This window comes from Varanus komodoensis, unplaced genomic scaffold, assembly GCF_004798865.1.
Source record: "Varanus komodoensis strain SLA01 unplaced genomic scaffold, ASM479886v1 scaffold44_3, whole genome shotgun sequence".
Lineage (NCBI taxonomy): Eukaryota > Metazoa > Chordata > Lepidosauria > Squamata > Varanidae > Varanus > Varanus komodoensis.
Window position 1 is genome coordinate 4688706 of NW_025336010.1, and position 18489 is coordinate 4707194.

General features: G+C 45.1%; 1 protein-coding gene across 1 annotated transcript; it reads right to left on the reverse strand.

Moving 5' to 3' along the window:
- Window positions 1-2542: 2542 nt before the first annotated feature.
- On the reverse strand, window positions 2543-12413 carry CHGB (chromogranin B). The gene is made up of 4 exons (XM_044444197.1): window positions 12408-12413; window positions 10272-10362; window positions 6813-8551; window positions 2543-2626 (listed from the first exon to the last, which is right to left on the reverse strand). Exons 1-4 carry the CDS (start codon window positions 12408-12410, stop codon window positions 2543-2545), a joined length of 1917 nt encoding a protein of 638 aa, XP_044300132.1. The 5' UTR covers window positions 12411-12413.
- Between the last annotated feature and the right edge of the window lie 6076 nt (window positions 12414-18489).

Consider the following 18489-nt stretch of genomic DNA (forward strand, 5'->3'; position numbering starts at 1 on the left):
GGAATGGAAGGATCACTTGCCCCCCATACTATTTCCTGCACGGCCACTGCCTAGGTTGCCACATACAGTGTATGTTTTCTGAGGTCTCTAAGAACAGGAGCTTCGCCATACAGAATCTGTGTACTGGTCCAGGCATGGCCCTGTGTAGCTTGCTTGAACTGCCTACAGCTAATTGAAGGGTCACCAGTGAAGGAAACTAGACCACAACTGCAGCAGTCGGAGGCACTGGCTTCAATGCCCTGCCTCTTCCCATCTCTCAAAGGCTGCACATCTGTGCCCTTCTGGAACTCCTTCCTTCCCACACCCCGCTTGATTTCTGGTACCTCAGCCTTTGGGGGAGAAAATTCATATTTTTAAAGACTATGAAGATTTGAATTAGGACAGGCAAGGTGAGGGGGTGTATGCATAAGAGTATCGTTTTCCTTATTTGTAAACCTGAAGAACAAAGAGTTTGTATCAGCACATAAACGTGCCCCCACCCCAAGAATGCTTATCTTTACTATGTTAGGAAATGAAAGGAACCCAATAATTCCTGTGGACCCTTAATTGCAATTCAAGTTTTGGAATATAAAATGTGACTGCTGCCTTCAATAAGTATTGAAGCTTACTTTATTGATGATGGATTGCGGTGGTACATAATGACTGAGTAGCAACTACTAATGTTACGGGGTTATTTTAATAACAATCTTAGAAGCCAAACTCTACGAATAGCTTAATCTGGCATTAAAAAATCCCCTCTATACCCCCAAAAGAGGTCTTGCCTTTGTGTGATGGCTGCCCATCACCTAAATTCTGCACAAGTATGTAACCTGAATCTTTGTTGTTCTCACAAGCCATCAAGTCATCTCCAGCTTAAGACAACCCTATGAACAGGTTCCCGGCAAAATGTCCTGCCTTTGACAGCCCTGCGCAGCTCTTGGGAACAGCCTGTATCTTGCAACATTTGTCAGGAAACACAAAAAATAAAAAAAATAAAAAAAATTCTCTCTGGGAAGTGCATCTTCCCAGTTCTGTGTGATGCTCTTGCTCTTGTTAACGTTTTTAGTAAATAGCATTTGGGCATGTAAGCTGTTTTGTCTGGGGGAGGGTCTAGATAACCTTATAGAGAAGCAGGACCTTGCCATTTCATTGTAATGGAATACTCATAGGCTTTACGCTTCTGTTTGGTGCACACTGCCCCAGGGGGTTAAAATGAAACCTGCCAGGATCAGTGTTGCAAAGCCTTGCTGCTGCTGACAGATGTTAAGAATGAAAGCGGAGAGCAAAGTGGGAGACTTTCCAAGCTGCAAAGATTCATGCTGGAGCAGAGGTGTTATTTCCCACAGCAGGACAGCAAAACTGCAGGATGCTTTGGTTGTCATATTTTATTTTAACCATGGACAATGCTCAGACATGTTCTTGTTTCCCTGTAGGAGGCAGGCGAACAGCCTAAGAGGAAACAAACAGCCCGCCCACCCAGCTACAGATTTGAAGACAACCTTGGCTTCATTATCGGAAGAACAGGAACCACTGGGAGAAATTCTACATGTTTGTTGTTGTCCCGCTTACTTTGGCCGCATACAATAGCTGACTGGGGGTGTCACAGAGAGCGAGGGTGACACAGTGACTGGACTGAGGACCCTGGAGATCCAGGTTCAAGTCCCACTTACCCATGAGCTTCACTGGGTTACTTTGGGTCAGCCAAAAGGATTGTCAGCTTGATCTACCTCACAGGATTGCTGTGAGGATAAAATGTGGTGGAGGAGGTCCCCACAAGAGGAAGATGTAATGCAATGCTGAAATAATAACAAGTAAGCAGTATTTTGAATGCACAGTAGGTGGCGGAATGGGGCTAGGATAGTGGCAAAGCTAAAGAGACCTCTCTATAGACATTACTACTAACCTCCTTGGACTTTTTGTCAGTTTCCCATTTACTTTTCTCTTAATACATCCACCTATTTTCATGTCCAGGCATGAGTTCTGTTTCTGGTGAGTTCTACAACTGTGTTCACCATGCCCCTTAGCGATATGCTCTGCTGAGGGTGGAAAAAGATTATTCACACACCTCCCAAAGCCGGCACTGCCTGACTGTGTTCACCCCTGTAATGGAGTGACGGGTGCGTGTCACACGCGAGTGGCTGCACATGAGAAACAGCTGCGTGTTTTCTTCTCTTTGCTCACCTGACAGTGCAAATCAAGTAAGGGAGACAAACAGGCAAGAATGTCCTCTTGTGGACAATGGAATGGCTTTTTATTATTTCAGACCAAGATGGAACATATTTCCAAAGAGCACAAACACAAGTATTTCCACACACATTTCAAAATGTCTGCTTTGCACATAGGTCTTCTGTATACTGGAATTCATGCTAGAAAGATCAGGTCAGCATATCTGGAATGTAAAGATGGTTGTCCCTGCATAATTCATATATTCTGTAGACCATAAGCTACATTTCTGATTAGGAAAGGAAGGAGAACAAAACTGATGGCAGTGACTTGAGCAATAAATATAGGTTACTGTAAATAGAGCTATGTTTTACCATGCTCCTGTTAGGCCAAGCATGATTCATCCTCTGTGATTATTATTGAATTTCTCGGCAATCTTCTGCAGTTCCAAATCCATGGCAGCCAGATTTTCCAGTTCTTTCTCCTGTGAAGAACAGAAAAAGGCTTGTAAGTTATGACATCGCATCTTTCAATTACTTCTCATTATAGACGTTGGCATGACAAATTAATACAATGAAGTTATTTAGCAATCTTCAGCTACATCAAAGGAAGTGGGAGTATTTTATCTGGCCCTCGTTCATTTACAAACATTAATTTTCTCACAGTGTGGCTTTTTGATCTTGGAGTTCTCAGGAAGCTTGGTATCGCCAAAATCTTTAGCACTGCACCTGGCAAAGCTGAGAATTGGTAGCCCTACAATTGCCATAGATCTGCTCCTACCTGCCTGGGGGGGTAAAAGAAGATGGTTTTTGGGAATGGCTATCTGACTTCTCGAGAGATGTCCTGCAGGGTACCATGTAGATACATCTTCACTTCTAAGTCAGGAAGAGATGACTTGCAGCCTTCTAGATATTTAGCCTACAACTCTCACCAGTCGTAGCTAGCATAGCCAGTTGTAATGGATGATGGGAGCTGTAGGCCAGAACATCATATTACCCACACCAGTTTTAGATAGCTGCATGTCAGCAATTGACATGTTGGGGGTCTTCAGGCGTTGCTGGACTGCAACCCTAGCCATCCCTCAGAATTAGCCAGGTTGGAGTCCACATTTGGAGGGCCATAGGTTCCCCAACCCTGACCCATGTGAAGCTACTGGGGGAGGCTGTGCAGAGTTCAGCATGCTATCTTAGCCTTTCAAAACAAAAATCTTCTGAAGAAGCCATTAAGTTCAATGGGGCTTGCACCCAAGATTGTGGTCACAGAATTGCAACCTGAAAGGCCCAGCAAATCAAGAAGTCTCCCACTGGCTATGAAAAGAAAACTAGGCTGGCACCCAAGAAAGCTTCCAGGGGATGGAATGCCAACACCAGAGTGCCGCAACTGGAAAGGTGCTGGGTGGAAGCCAGCTTTGCCTGAGTAGGAATCTGCCTCCCTTCTGTGCACCCCGGAAATCTGCTCCAGTAGATTCCTTGGTCCCCCAGGGAGGATCCTGAGTGCATACAGGGAGCTACAGAGGAATGAGAATCCCCCCTTTCAGTTGTACTGACAGAAGCAGTTCCACCAGCCAAAACATGACTGGATTCCATGCGCTCTCTCTAGTCACCCTCATCTCCAGAGGGCAGACAGAGAAGCAAAGATCAGTACCTGGACAGATTCATGAGCAAAACAGCGGTTCTTCATTTACCCCAGATTAGTAACTAGTGTTTTGTTTTGCTTTTCAACTTGTTCTTTTGTTGAAATTGAGTTTACAGTTTAAGCATGTAATTTTTTTTCAACTTGTCTTATGTTGTGATGTTTAATGTATGGAATGAGAGAGACTTTGGAGCTAATAACCTGCAAATTATAAGCACAGAGATAAATAGCATTTATTATCACCCACTGATGTCTTTTAGAGGAGGATGAGGTCAAGAGACAAATGGGGTTCCTCATCCACTGCAACTTTTATTTTAAGCTTTGCAGGAGCTGTCCATAGGTTTGACACTGTGGGGCACCATGAATAGTTCCTGTGAAGTTCAAAATGAAAGCTGCAATGGACATAGGAGCTACCTGCCTTCCTTGAAAGCTGACCACCTTCCTCCACGTCAGTTTTCCTGCAGTGAAAAACTGGTTAATAGCTAAGAAAGCATGTCTCAGACTGCAGTAGAAACAAACTGGTAGTGGACCCCTTATTGCTGTGCATTTGATTTATTATGAAAATACCCAAGGCATTTTATATGACGAACTTTTGTCAAAGATACACATCCAACTTGCGGTCCACTACAGGACACTGGTTATTCCTAGATACAGAGGTCAATGTCTTCCCATAACACTGTGGGAATGCAATGTGGGTCACCATAACATTTGTGTAAGGTCATGTTTTGTGACTTGCTTCTTACACAATTCTTGGTACACAACCCACACCCTCCATGTAAGTCTAGTAGCTTCAGTGCCAGGTTGCAGCTGTTGATTAAATGTTGCCCAGTTATTGAATTTCAATTATTTCATGCTTGCTTCCAGAGCTTCGCCATTTCTCAGCACAAACATACTTGGTGTTAGAAATAACTGGCCCTTCCAACCAGCAAGATCGCAGCAATGCAGCTGGTGGGTTGTTTCAGGCCAGCAATTTATGGCACGGCAACTATGCCAATACCCCCCACACTTGCTTGTTCAGTGATTTCGGAGAAACACGCTGTACTGTACCATGCAATATTTAAAGTTGGAATGTGCTCTCCCTGAGAAATACAGGCAGCTTTGCAGAAACCTTATTAGTTCTATAACAGTAAATGTCACAAGGCAGGAAGTATGATATGAAAAGGAGACGCACGACCCAGGAAGGAGCAGTTGTCCAAAAGTGCAAAGTTTATTACAAAGCCTGCTTTCAGTTAAAGAGCAGGTTGTTCTCATTATGCTGAAAAAGCATTGGGTAGCTCTGTCTGTGCGTCTTTGTATGTTTGTAATGCATATGCACACACACGTATCATGTCACTATTGAGGCAATCATGTGGGTGGCAGTTGTTCGACTTAGACTCCATATCCGAACATCCCAGTAAATGGGCAATAATTCATGTTATCGTACAGCCCAAGAAGAAAGCAGAAGTCAGAAGTTAACTGGCAGCCACTTTGGTATGGTAGTGAGGTTGTTGGACTGGGCAGATCTGGGCTATAGTCCCTACTGGACTTGGGGCCAGTCACTCCCTCTCAGACTAACCTAGCTCACAGGGTTGTTGTTGTGGGAACGAAAAGGAGTTATGTAAGCCTTCTTGGGTTCCTCACAGGAGGAAATAAGGTAGGATATAAATGTGACGTAGTTATCATGCCTTAAGTAAAGTACCTGAAGACTAAGGAAAAATATAAACAGCACAATCCCAACAACATTTTCTCAGATTCTAGCTCTCCTGTTTTCAGTGATGCTTCTTCCTATATAAGTGTCCACCTCATGGCAACCCAAGATCTTGACTAACTTGCCTGTTTCTGTGTGCAAGCTGCTAGCCGTCATACATGTGCTGTTAATTTAAAGCACGGGAAAGGATCTGATGCCCTGCATCATCATGACCCATGAGATCAGGGGAAGGAAACTTGCTGCAACTTTTGGGCTGCCTGCTGTCCGCAGGCTCAGATCTTCTGCAAGGAATCAGTTCAGAGCCTTGGCCAGAATCTTCTGTTTCCAGTCCCAGCAATCTGCTGGGTGAGGAGGAGGTGGGTGAGGGAGGGAAGAAAGATGGGGGTGCCGGGGGGGGGGAGGGATGGAGGATAGGTGCCCCATCTATTTCTGGCTCTAGCTCTCCCCTCCACTGACGTATGGGCCCTGAAAGGTTGCCTCCAAGCAATTATGGCCTCCCATAGAAATGAATGGTTTCCTGCCCCTCCAACAGGGCATGGGACAATGCTGCTAAACAACACACCAGAGCCCCTCTCACCTTCGCCATGCCCTCGGACTATGCAGAAATTAATGCAAGGCAGAAAACATAAACATAATTTTAACATCAAAGGTATGGCTTGGCTCACACAGGCTTTGCATTCAGACAGTTGATAAGCAATTTAAGCAGGAACCAAATTAACAGCACAATCCTATAACTGGAAGGAAGTTCCCTTGTGCCTGATGAGGCTTGCTCCAAAATAACTTTGTTTAATGATGCAGCCTAACTTAGCCTCCAAGTCAAATAGCCTGAAATTGCAGTCCTCAGCTATACATATCTGCTAAGAAGTCAGACCTGCTAAATGCACTAGAGCTAATTCCCAGGTAAATATGTATAGGACTGCGGCCAAAATTTTAAGACTCAGTCCCTTGAGTTTCAATATCCAGTTCTTTTTTCTTAAGAGTTCGGTTTTGCTGACAATTTCTGAAGGGTAAACATGGAGCAGACTGCAGCCAGCTGAGCAATCCCCCTGAAGCACAAATGTAAATGATAGCTGGGGGTAGCTGGGGACTAAGTGAAGGCCAGCCATGACCAGATAATGAAATGGAACTCAAGGATGATTGGTTCCGCATGCTATTTGAATGGAAGTGTGAACAGGCAGGGTTTTGCAGTATGCATGTTGCTCGCACTATCAGGTTGCCAACAGAAGCTCTGGCGACAGTGACCGTGAATTGCAGATCACTAACCATCATGAAAGTCATGTTGAAATTAAAGTTTGGCTTTTTAATAGCCAAGGTAATTTGTATTAGCCTTTCTTAGAAAATCATACATTACCTCTTCCTGTGTCAGAGGCCTCTGGCTGAGCTTAGCCTCGTCACTCCTTACGATGTGGCCCCTTTTCACTTCTTCGTTGGAGCTGTACGGTTCTGGAAATTCAGCCGATTTCTTACGGTAGCTCAGAAGGTGAGCCAGTTCATCCATCCGGTTATATTGCCTTTTCACATCCAGTTGGTGGCTCCTCTCAAGATGGTTGTTCTCATTATGCTTGTGATGCAGGCCATCCATAAGCGGCTTCTTCTCCCACATGTCATAGTCGCTATACTCAGGAAAGAAATCTCTCTCTTTCAGGCGGGAACTGGGCTCTTCTTCGCCTTCCAGAAATGGATCAGTGGCCTCGTCCTTCTTCTCAGTGTTTCTGCTCTTCCACCGGAGCTGTTGGTAGTATGGAATGTAGGGGGCAACTGCTCTTTTCACGTTTTCTACAAGGTAGTGTCTTCTTGGATAGCCTTCCTCCATCAGCAGTGTCCTTTTATTGCCAACATGCTTCTCTCTCTCAACGTGGCGCCTCTTTTCCAGCTCTTCCTCACCACCATAAGCATTGCGCCTTTTGTCTTCCTGAGGAACTTCTTCATGGCTGTAGAGCCTCTGCTCCCCTCCCTCCTTCTCTATATCCTGTGCCTTCAGCATCTCCTCCAGCTGAGAACGCTGTTGCTCTTGGCCATGCTGAGGCCTCTTCTCATCTCTGCCACTGTAAGTATGTGGCTTGCCTGAATCTTCCTCACTTGCTTTGCTGTGAGGCGACCTTTCCTCGTAATGGTGCCTCACCTCACTTTCTGGCTCGTCAGGGAGTCTTTTTCTCTCAAAGTGGTGCCATTTCTCATCATTCTCCCTGCCGTGGTGCCTCATGTCCTCCTCTTCATTGTACTCTCTGCCATGAGGCCATCTGGTCTGAAACTCTTTACTCCTTAACTTTTCCTCCATTGCCTCAGAGCCATGGATCTCATCAGAGTTTCTCTTCTCCTCAAAGTGAGGTCCTGTCTTATAATAGTGTCTAGGGTAGTGGCTCCTTTTATCCCAGAACTCACTTTCTTCCTCACTCGACCTGTCGAGCGATGCCTTTTTCTCACCTTTATGATATTTCTTGTATTCAGAGGAGCTGCCCAGTCTCGGTTTCCGATAGTAATGCCTTGGTTTATGGCTTCGTTTATCTATGTCAGTTTCTCCCCTCTCAGAAGAGTCTTCATATTCTTGGTGAACACTGTGGTGATATCTTTCACTGCTCTCCTCTTCATCTTCTTCAGTATCTTCTTCCTTGCTTTCTTCATTTCCCTTTTCTTGGCTATGTATGACTCCCTCCAAGTACCTTTGCTCCCCAGAATGCTTGTAGTCCTCTTCAGCCTCCCTTCCTGCTGTGGGATGGGACTTTTTATCTATAAGGTCACGTTCTGCCTCTTCTCTGTGTTTCTTTTCTTTGCTTCCTTCTTCACTGGGATCCTTTCTTTTATAGGCACCATCCTCACTTCTTTTCTCACCATCATCCTCTTTTTCTTCTTTATGAGCTTCATCAAAAGAATGGGGGCCTTGTGGGTTGCTGTTTTCCCCATGTTTTCCTCCCTCCATGTGCCATGTCTCATCTCCTCCTGCCTCCCTTTTAGATTCTTCCTCCTTTAGATTTTGTTCTCCCCTCACATTCCCTTCTGACAATTTTCCCAATTCCTCTGATTCTGTTAAGTGTTTTGTGTCAGGTTCCAGATTTTGGCCTGCATTTTGTTCTTCTTGCTTTTGGTGGTTGCCTGAAAAGCAAAACAAAACAGGACAAGCTATTCTTCATGAGGATGCTGTAGTGTTTGCACCTTCTGCTTGGACTTGAGTCTATACTGGCTCCCTCCTGAATTGCTCCTCTGGAAGGCTGAAGACAAATCAGTGAGCACAGACCATTTCCCCATATGGTCATAATTGACTTATGCCTGTCTAACAATGGGGAGTGAAGAGTTGGGGTAACTGAAGCAGGACCACTCCACCAGTTCTGTGAAGACATCAGACCCACCAGGCTCCTCCCTCTACCAACTGTAACTTGGCAACATGATTCCATCAAGCTACATTTGGATATCTGTTGGATCAGCTTAGGGGTCACCAGCATTGGCTCCTCTTATCCTTGAACTGCTTCTATTCCAACAGGTCATCACAAGAACATCCCAACTAAGAAGGAGCACCTGAAACTGCATTTTTCCTCCCACCCAATCTCCTTTCCTTTTGTGTCTTGTCTTTTAGATTCTAAGCTGGAGGGCAGGGGTTGTCCTATTCTTGGTCTTTCTGAGGCACTCTGGGAGTGTGCTAAAAATGTTTAAATTAAAGAAACAGCTTTAAAACATCCTCCTCACTGAGAAAGTGATTTAAAAGAACCAGAACCACAGACACAGTGAAAGAAGACTGTGATCTTGGGTTCTAAAAGAAGGCGCTTCTTAGCTCAGTTCTTCACTAGCTCCTCATTCATAAACCTGCCAAGCAGCTTCTCCCCATGGTCTGGAGCTGTAGCTCAGTGGCAGAGGCCTGGCTTTGCATGCAGACGGTCCCAGGTTCAATCCCCAGCATCTCCAGGTATGACTAGGGAGGAATCCCACTTGAAGCCCAGGTGAACCATTGCTGCCAGCCAGTGGCAGCAACACTTAGCCAAGTGGATTGGTGGTCTGACTCTTCCTGCATTCCACTCTCTATTGTCGCTGGTCTCTGATCCCTTTGTCAGGACCCTTCAAATTAGATATCTGGGCAATCTGTAACTTCAGCTCTGCATTTGCAAACTTGTTTGGCTGACAAACACCGAAGATCCTACTCCCATAATGTAAAGGAATTATTTCAGGAGAACTTGCACTCAGTGATTCAGTCACCAAACTTGACACAGGTCATGCCTGCTCACAGGCTGTTGCACTGCCTCAGTCAGAGGATGGCTCTCTTGAGAAAAAGTCTGTGTCACGGGCAGTTTATGCTCCAGGAAGAAACCTGGGTACTTTCATTCTGACAGCAGGATTCCTGAAGCAACTCAGAGGTATCAATGCCCCCCCCCGCCCCACCATGGGTTTGGAGACAGCTCCAGCTGAGTGCTCTTTCCCTCCTGCTGCTCATAGTGACTGCTGGGACCATCAGAAAAGGAAGGAGCTGCTGCGCCCCTTGCACTACAGTCAAGACCTGCAAGACTAGAACACCCACATTTGCTTTTGTCCTCCTCCCTCCTAGTCCCCTTTCCTTTTGTGCCATGTCTGCTAGGTTTTCTTTCGTAAGCAACTTAGGTTTTCGTAAGCAACTTCTTTCAGGGTTGGTTTCATTAAGCTCTTCATCCTGCCAGGCTGACCTTGCTCAAAGCCAGTTTGGCCCACCTGATTAAGGGGCAGCCCACTGCAGCCAGGCCCTTGAACCACTGTTGAGACTTTGCTGACAAAATGCTCACGTCCACCAAATCATTTTCTTAGGGAAAGGCAGGGATCGACTATATCAGATGGCTTTGAGAGCACCACTTACTTTTCTGCAGAAGCTCCTTGCACTGTGGATTGACGGGACCGCTGGCTTTCGACAGACCAGTCAAAAGGACTTCTACAATGCACCGGGTGAGCTAGGGCAAAAGAAGAAGGGGCATCAGGGGATTTCCTCTATGCCAAACTCTCCCCGCCCCCAGGGGGGAGCAAATTGTCTTTAAGAGAAGCTGTTGGATGTCCAATATGCCAGCATTTTATATATTATTTATTCATTTGCTTAAAGCTTCTATGGCCTGCAACTAAGCCTTAAGAGAAGCACTGCAAGCTTTCCAAATGGGGAAAAAGCAGCACAAAGGCTGCGATATGACAGGGCCAGATTTGGGTGGGTCATAATTATTTTGCAGGCCCACCTCGGTTTTGTTCCTCTGTTTCTAAAATGCTCCATTCTCAAAGGGACTTTCAAGGTGGCTCAGTCATAATAGGTCATCACAGTCATATTTTATTTTAAAATAGGAGATGACCATTTATTTTTAAAGATCACCAGCCTGGGAAATAGTGGCAGTATTATGTCAGCCAGAAAAAATAGTCCAGAAGAAGCCTAATTTCACACTTGTTTCAGAGAATGCTCTAAAAGCAAGCACCCACTGAAACAGCAGCAGCTCCCTCTGGCCTGCCAAAGGCACAAGGGAGGGGGATATCCACATCTCCTGGGGTAAAGCTATTCCAAGCCATGCATGCCACCACCGAAAAGGCCCTTCCTCACATGCCCACCTGCTGTGACTTACCTTGGATTGAGACAAAGTGCAGGAAGGGAACTTTGTTGTCCAAGAAGGGAGACATTTTCATATCCTGGTCTCAAAACATTTAGGGCATAGGTGAATAACCTAAGGAACTCCCAATGTTGTAGGGCTCCAGCCCCCATTAGATCAAGCATGGTGGGAGCTGGAGTTGATCCAGGGCTTAAAGAGGTAAGAAAGACCAGCACTTTGAAGTATGTCTGGAAATAAACCGGGAGCCAATGCCATTGGCACGTGGGCAATCTTTGCTAACAGAAGCAAGATGTATTGAAGGCCATAGATCTTTTGGCCTTTCTGAGGGAGAGGATATGAAGCCATTTGCCAGGGCCCTCCTGTGCATGCGCACTCAATGGCTGCGTCCCCTGAGTTCAAGGCAGACTTGCTCCCACGTAAGTGTGCATAGAATTTCACCTGATTTTGCATCCTAGCCCTGATTGTGCTCACTATACGCTGAATCCAAGTGATAGCAGATTTGCTTGTTTATTCATATTTTGCCAGATGTAATTAGATTGACCAGTTTGGCACAGCATTGGAAAACAGCTTAGCAGAAGATGTTCCCATATTCAGGGTGGAATATTGCCTGGATTTGCCATGTGACAGAGATATTTTCAGGAATGAAGGAAACAGCAGAGCTACAAATTACATCAAGGCAGGGGTAGGCAACTGCTGCCCCTCCATATGTTTTGGATTACAGCTCCCATCATCCTCAGCCAGTGAAATTCTGATGAGAGCTTATGGGAATTGTAGTTCAAACACACCTGCAGGGAACCAGTTTGCAAAATCTTCTCTATTTTGGTTTGAATGAATGCTCTTCCAAGTTTTTGAATACGATGGACATCCTGAATCTGGAATATCTGAAACAGGCCCCTGCAGAGGGGCAGAGAAGAAAGGGCTGGTGAGAGAGGAGCCATGACTCACTGGTGGAGCACCTGCTTTGCATGCAGAAGGACCCCCACTGAATGCCAGCCAACTCCCACTAGAGCTAGGAGGGAATGCTGGCTGAAACTCTGGAAAGTCAGTGGATCTGTTCACATGGCAGGAGTGTCCATCGTGGGTTATTTAACTCACAGTGAGTCTGTGGTGCCTACAGGGTACAGGTGGTCTCCATTTTGAATATGTCACACCTGCGCAGGGCATGTAGGTTAGGTGAGGGTCAAACAGAGCTCATATAGCCCATGACCTGTTTTAAATTGTTTGGGGGAATTTTAGCAAATCTAATGTGAATGGAAAACCAGTTTTGAAGATGTGAGGCTTCTACTGGAAAGTGGGGGTGGGGGATTTCTGTTTGCAAAGGAGCTGCATGCACTGGAGCATGCAAGACTCTTTCCCAATATGTGAAGGGATATTTAGTTCATTTTTTAATAGATGTGCCCTTTTCTACTCACCATTTCTTCAACATGATCATCTTTTTCCACTGGTGCTGAATGAACCCCTTTGAAGAAAAAACATTTTAGATATGAGATGCATGAAAAATGCAGTGGTGGAGACTGTAATAATATGACTTTGGTGAGGACAGACAGGCATCACAAATGCTGGCAGAAGTGGTTTGATTTTAACAAACAAATGCTGCATTGCAGGATATTTGGTTTCTGGCCAGAAAATAGGCCCCCAAGTCCTCAGGCAGCGGTTCCCGATCCTTCTTAATAATGCCACCCATCTGCAGAGCTAGGGGTTAGGCTCAGCCTTGGTTGGTTTACAAAATTCCCATAGGAATCAGTGGGACTTAAGCAGTGGTGGGGTGTGGTGGTCAGTTTTGGAGTGCAGATGCTCATCACGACAGTCCCCAGAGCCACTCCCCACAAAGAGAGTCCCAAAATTCAGGTCATGTTCTGGATGCATATTTTTAAAAAAAACAGCTGTAGGAGTTTTCATCCTTGCCAGGAACAAGACTTTTTGAAAGCCATAAACTAGCTCAAAATAGTTTGCATTACAACACAGGTAGCTCACAAAAGTATATTTTTTATCGGGAAACCTCTTTTCCCCCAATTACACGGGGGAAAGGACTATGGATTGCAACTATGCTGAGAGGGAACACAGAAGGCTGTGTGTGCGTGCACAAGTATGCAAGTGACATCATTGTCTCTGCTAATCAAAGAGGCCTGATGCGTTGACCCTGCAAGTTCTGGCTCTCCTAGGCTTAGTTATGGCTAAGTTGTTGCACTGATTCCAATGGGAGTCAGCCTTGGGTTGCAGCCAGTGTTTGTATTCTGCCAGTAGGAGTGACCCCAAGCAGTTTCTCCCTGGGTACTCCCATTGGCAGAAAAGGGGAGGGATAATTTTTGCAAATGCCCCCTCCTTCCTCCCCTTCTTGCCTTTACAGTTCACAGCACCACTTCCTATACTGTCCCTGCTTCTTCCCAGTGGTGCTCACAATATTTCCCTCTGTTCAACTCAGTGTCCAGATCTCTCCCACCTCCATGTCTCACTACTGTTTCTAGAAGAAAGTCAGTGAAAAGGAGGAGAGTGCGCTATATTAGGGTGTTGAGGTGCAAGTTATTCAGCAGATGGATCTGGGATGTTTTCCTGCAGCACTGTGGTGGATGCCAAAGGGTTGGCTGGCTTCCTCCACAACAGTGGACAGAGTGATTTAGGAGTGAGGACGGGCAGCTGGTCTCACCAGGCCTGCCAGTTTTCAGAGTTTGGTTTTGGTTGCCACTGCAAATCCACGGGGATGGTCCAATTGTGCAAAGAGGCAACGACTGCTGCCCCCATTCCATCACCATTGTGTGGTTTAGGGCTACGTAAATCAAAGTTCCTGAGCTGGGAAGTTCTGCAAATCGCAAATTGCAGAACTTTGGAACATGGTGACCTGAGTAGCGCAGGGGCTGAAGCACTGAATGTGAGCAGAGAGAACCTGGCACAAATGCGGAAGTGTGTGTGTTCTAGGGAGAAATCTTTATCCAGTCACTCTCTTTTTGTCTCTACCTAATGCAATTCACACGGTTCCTTGGAGAATAAAATGGAAGAGTGAAGATTAAAAATGTGTGACTCAGCAAACATTAAGCTCTCCAGAGTTCTCCAAATTCTATCCTGAAGCTCATTCCAACCCATCTCAGATTGCCAGCTTTCTTTCTGTTTACACATGAAAGTGCATACATAGATTTTCCAACTGAACATATCAGTCCTGCACATCTTCAACATATATACATTTGTCTTCCTTTGATAATGTCTATTTGTGCACATTTTTCAAAGGTACACATGCTGTTGACCTCTCCCCGCCTTTTTTTTTTTTTTTTTGGCTTTACGAGTCACATTGCAAGCTCAGAAATATATGGATCTCAACCACACTTGTATCCTACCCTGCATTTAGTTGAGATGGGGTCACTTGGGTAAATCCTCACAAACAATAAGCTGAAATGAATTTCTCATGTAAGCTTCATGGAAAGCTGCACTTCCATCCCTGAGTTTGTTAAGGTGCATTTAACATGTAATCATAAATAAGTCAGCTTTATAGACTCCTTGTGGCTTTCAGTTTCAGGCCTCTTTTATGGCTGCTGCTTGAAGCCCTTGAGGAAGGCAGTGCAACGAAGCCAGAACAAATTTCACATTAATAAAATCCTTCCATAAAATGGCTTTACATGCTTGTTGTAATTCATTCTACTTGGGTCCAGCCAGCAAGAGTAGCTGTTTTAACATTCCCAGCTGGTGTCCTCCAGATGTGTTGGACCACAACTCCCATCACCCCAAAAGGCAAGGAGTGCTGGGAGTTATAGTACAAGGCAGCTGAAGATCAACAGATTGGGAGAGGCCACCTGGGTGATTTGAGTTTTGCTTCTTTTTGTGGGGAGATTGGGTGATAGTACAGGAACATGAGCAAAATTAGACTTCTGCCTCTCCCTGCTTTCTAGAGGGACAGATTTATGTCCAGTATGAAATCAGGTTCATTGACTACCTGCAGCATCACTAATGAATAGTATTTACTGTGCTCTTGGGTGTTGCTTGAAGTAAGCCTTTTGTTTTTAATGTTTCCTTAATGCAAACAATGATAAAAGCAACACGGTCATATTCATCAACCCGATCAGGCTCGAAATGAAAACTATGGAGGCCCGATCATCAAGCAGCAATATACTTTTTGTCTGCATTCACACTGTGTGTGACTTATGCTCATAATTAGGAGAATGGATGCGTTCATGAGAGACTCCCGTGGAAGCCACTGTCATCGTGCTTTTGCCACCTCTCTGCATGGAGCCCGTCCCCTGCCTCAGTAGAAGCACCCCATCGTCTGATTCACTTTTTCATCCTCGCTTCCATGAGTGTGCCTGACTCATTCTGCAGCCGAAGAGCACACGCAGTTCAGCTGCCCTGTGGTAAGCAAACCACGTGCCAAAGCAGTTTCTCATAATGAATTAATAACGCACAACCATAGCAATCCATCAGACTTGAGACTAATTCGCTGTGCAAACTCCATTGGTGGGCTGTAGGCTCTGCCAGGGATATTAGATGCCATCATTTCCACAGGTCCCTCCAAGATTCAGCTCTGAGACACTGGATTTACTGGCCTGATGCATAATTATGAAACTCCAGTCTCTGCAGAAGAGCAGTGTTTATTAAACAATGTTTGCATGATGGGGTGCATAATATTCAATACCTAACGAAGGAAGTCACAACAGCGTCAGAGCAGATTGCAACCAGACTAAATAAAACTTTGGAACAACCCTCTAAGGAAGGGTTGGAATGCACTTTCATTTTTTTCAGCCTTTAGCCCTGAGAGAATTAGCTTTACTGTTGGGTACCATTGCATTATGTTAGCAGTGGGATACAGCTCCAACCCAAGCCAAATTCTGCTTACCTTCAGTAATGACATCTAGTACCAGTCCAGAGCTGACATGGGGAGACTTCTCTGGGGAGGGTTCTTTGAGCTAAATTGCTGATGGTCTGGCCCAAAACATGCATGTGCCCACACAAGCCTGCATCCTTTCACTCACAATTATCTGTGTCTTCCCTATCGCACCCCTGAGTCTAAGATTGGGATCGCCAACACAGTGACCATGGAATCTTCTCCTGAGGCCTACCAAGCTCCCTGCCCATTTTAAAAACAAATATTTTAAAGTAACTCTTTTCTTTTTTTTCCCCTCTTTAACTGGAAGACGGCCTTCAAGTGCCATCTTTTTTAACTTTGTTTTGGAGTTTAAACACCACCTCTGGCATGTAGGTTCATGAGAACTTCTTGGTCAGAGTTCAGAACTCAACAGCAGACTATTGTTCCTCTTCCTGGGTTATTCATGGTCAATGTAGTAAAATCATAGGACTGCACTTAATGACAAGCCATGATAACAGCTAATAGCCTATACTCTGGATTGCCATTAAGTGCAAGCAAGGCCTAGATGATGATGATGATGATGATGATGATGATGATGATGATAGGGGGAGTGCAAAAGGAATGCCACCTCATGTGTTGGAAACTGTTGCAACATGTGGCAGAAATGGTCACTAAATTAGGCTTTTTATTATTATTATTATTATTATTATTATTATTATTATTATTATTATTTATTTGTATCCTGCCCTTTTCCTACAAAGGGCTCAAGGCAGCTTACATCTCCTCCTCCATCTTATCCCCACAACAACAACCCTGTGAGGTAGGTAGGTTGGGCTGGGAGTCTGTGACTGGCCCAAAGTCACCCAGTTGGCTCCATGGCCGAGCGGGGACTAGAACCCAGATTGTCTGAGTCCCAGTCCCATGCTCTTAACCACTACACCACACTGGCTCCCATGCCAGCATCTTTTTCAAGCATAAAAGCCCGTGCTTCAGTCTGTGACCAAGATCCGGGGGCTGGGGCAGGAAAAGGGAACTGCCCTGAGGGGGCACAATAACTCACCAAGAGGTGAGGGGAGGAACATCAGGCACCTGGAAATTACCCATCACTTCAAGCACTAGTTAAGAGCAATCAAACACCCATCCAATAGTTACTGTATGTCTGAGAAATAATGGGAACCTTAGAATCAAGTCCAAGGGAAAAAGTAGAAGAACCAGTGACCTAGAAAGTGGAAGTGGGCAAACTCTGAAGACAGACATGGAAGATGGAATATTTGCACCCCTCCTGCCTAGACAAGGGACTGCCACTGAGAGTTTACTGTGCAGGTAAATGGGCACTCAGGTGTCAAACTTGGACTGCCTCTCTTTCCCTTTCAACTTCAGTTCAATATATCCATTAGGCAGAAGACTCTTTGCCTCTTTAGAAATGCAGAGTAAGACTGGGATGCAATAGGACTGTTTCCCGCCTAGATGACATTGGGCTAAGGGTTTGCAGCTGCTCTATACTTCTTCTGAATGAATCTCCCTTTGCTTTCCACATGTATTGCCCGCCTGTGACCGTAAGGCCAGAGTGCATTCCCCTCTGGCAGCATGCAGTGTACCCCAGCAAATGATTCTAAACCCCTTGAGGAATCTGGAAGGTGAACACCTCCTTTCAAAATGTACTGTTCCCCGAGATTACCTGAAAATAACACAAGGACTATTTTAGGCTACAATCTGGTACATATTTAGCGGGGGAAAGTGACAGGGGACAGGGTGGCAATATATGACAGAGGTTGTTATACTTATGAGGACAGTAAACAGACAAACATTTCCCACTCCTCTTTAATTATATTAGAACATAGGGATAATATATGAAGCCACCTGGCTATAGGTTTAGGACTGGATAAGCATTTTATCACTGATCACACAACTAACTTTCAGCATGATGTGCAAGATACAGTGATGGAAAGTTAGACTGGGGTGGGAATAGTGGTCCTCAAGATACTGTGGATTCCATCTCCCATAAGCTCCAGACATCATTGGTCACGGATGATGGGAACAGCAGTCCAACAACATCTAGGAAGCCTCAAGTTACTCCACCAATGGGTTTAGCAAATTCCTTGAGATTATTTCTATCAGTAACTATTACCTGTGGCAGCTGAATAGGATCTCAGTATACCTCTGCACTCTAGATGCTCCAAGATGCAAAAAGCTATCAGATCAACTGGCAACTTAGGTTCTACCGGTGAACATCTGGCAGAGGCATCGACTTGGCTAGTGGTGAAAATTTAATGTAGAGCTGGATGGACCTTAGGCTGATAACCTGGCGATCCAGTTCCAGGCGGAGTACTTGGCTGGACTGAACCATGCTCTGACTCTGTGTATGGCACCTTTGAGTGTTTTGGCAAACAAGCATTTTTCTTGAAGCCAGTGGATTTGTATCTTGTTTATCATAATAATGGCTCAGTGCTTAAAACCAGCTGGCCTCAGAGAGAGGTTCTTCTGAGACAGAAGCACTTGACTCCAGCAGATGGGTCTGAATGGGAAACCACCCAAGCATCCCATGTCCAAAGAGGTAAGGCAAGATAGAAATATAAGAAATAGATCCTAAAACAAAGTTATTCATTATTTACTCTGATATTTATGGAGTCCCACTACCCATTTGTCACTAGTTCAGTGCATACAGAAAGCAACTTTTTAAAATGTTTTTAATGACTTGTTCATTGGCA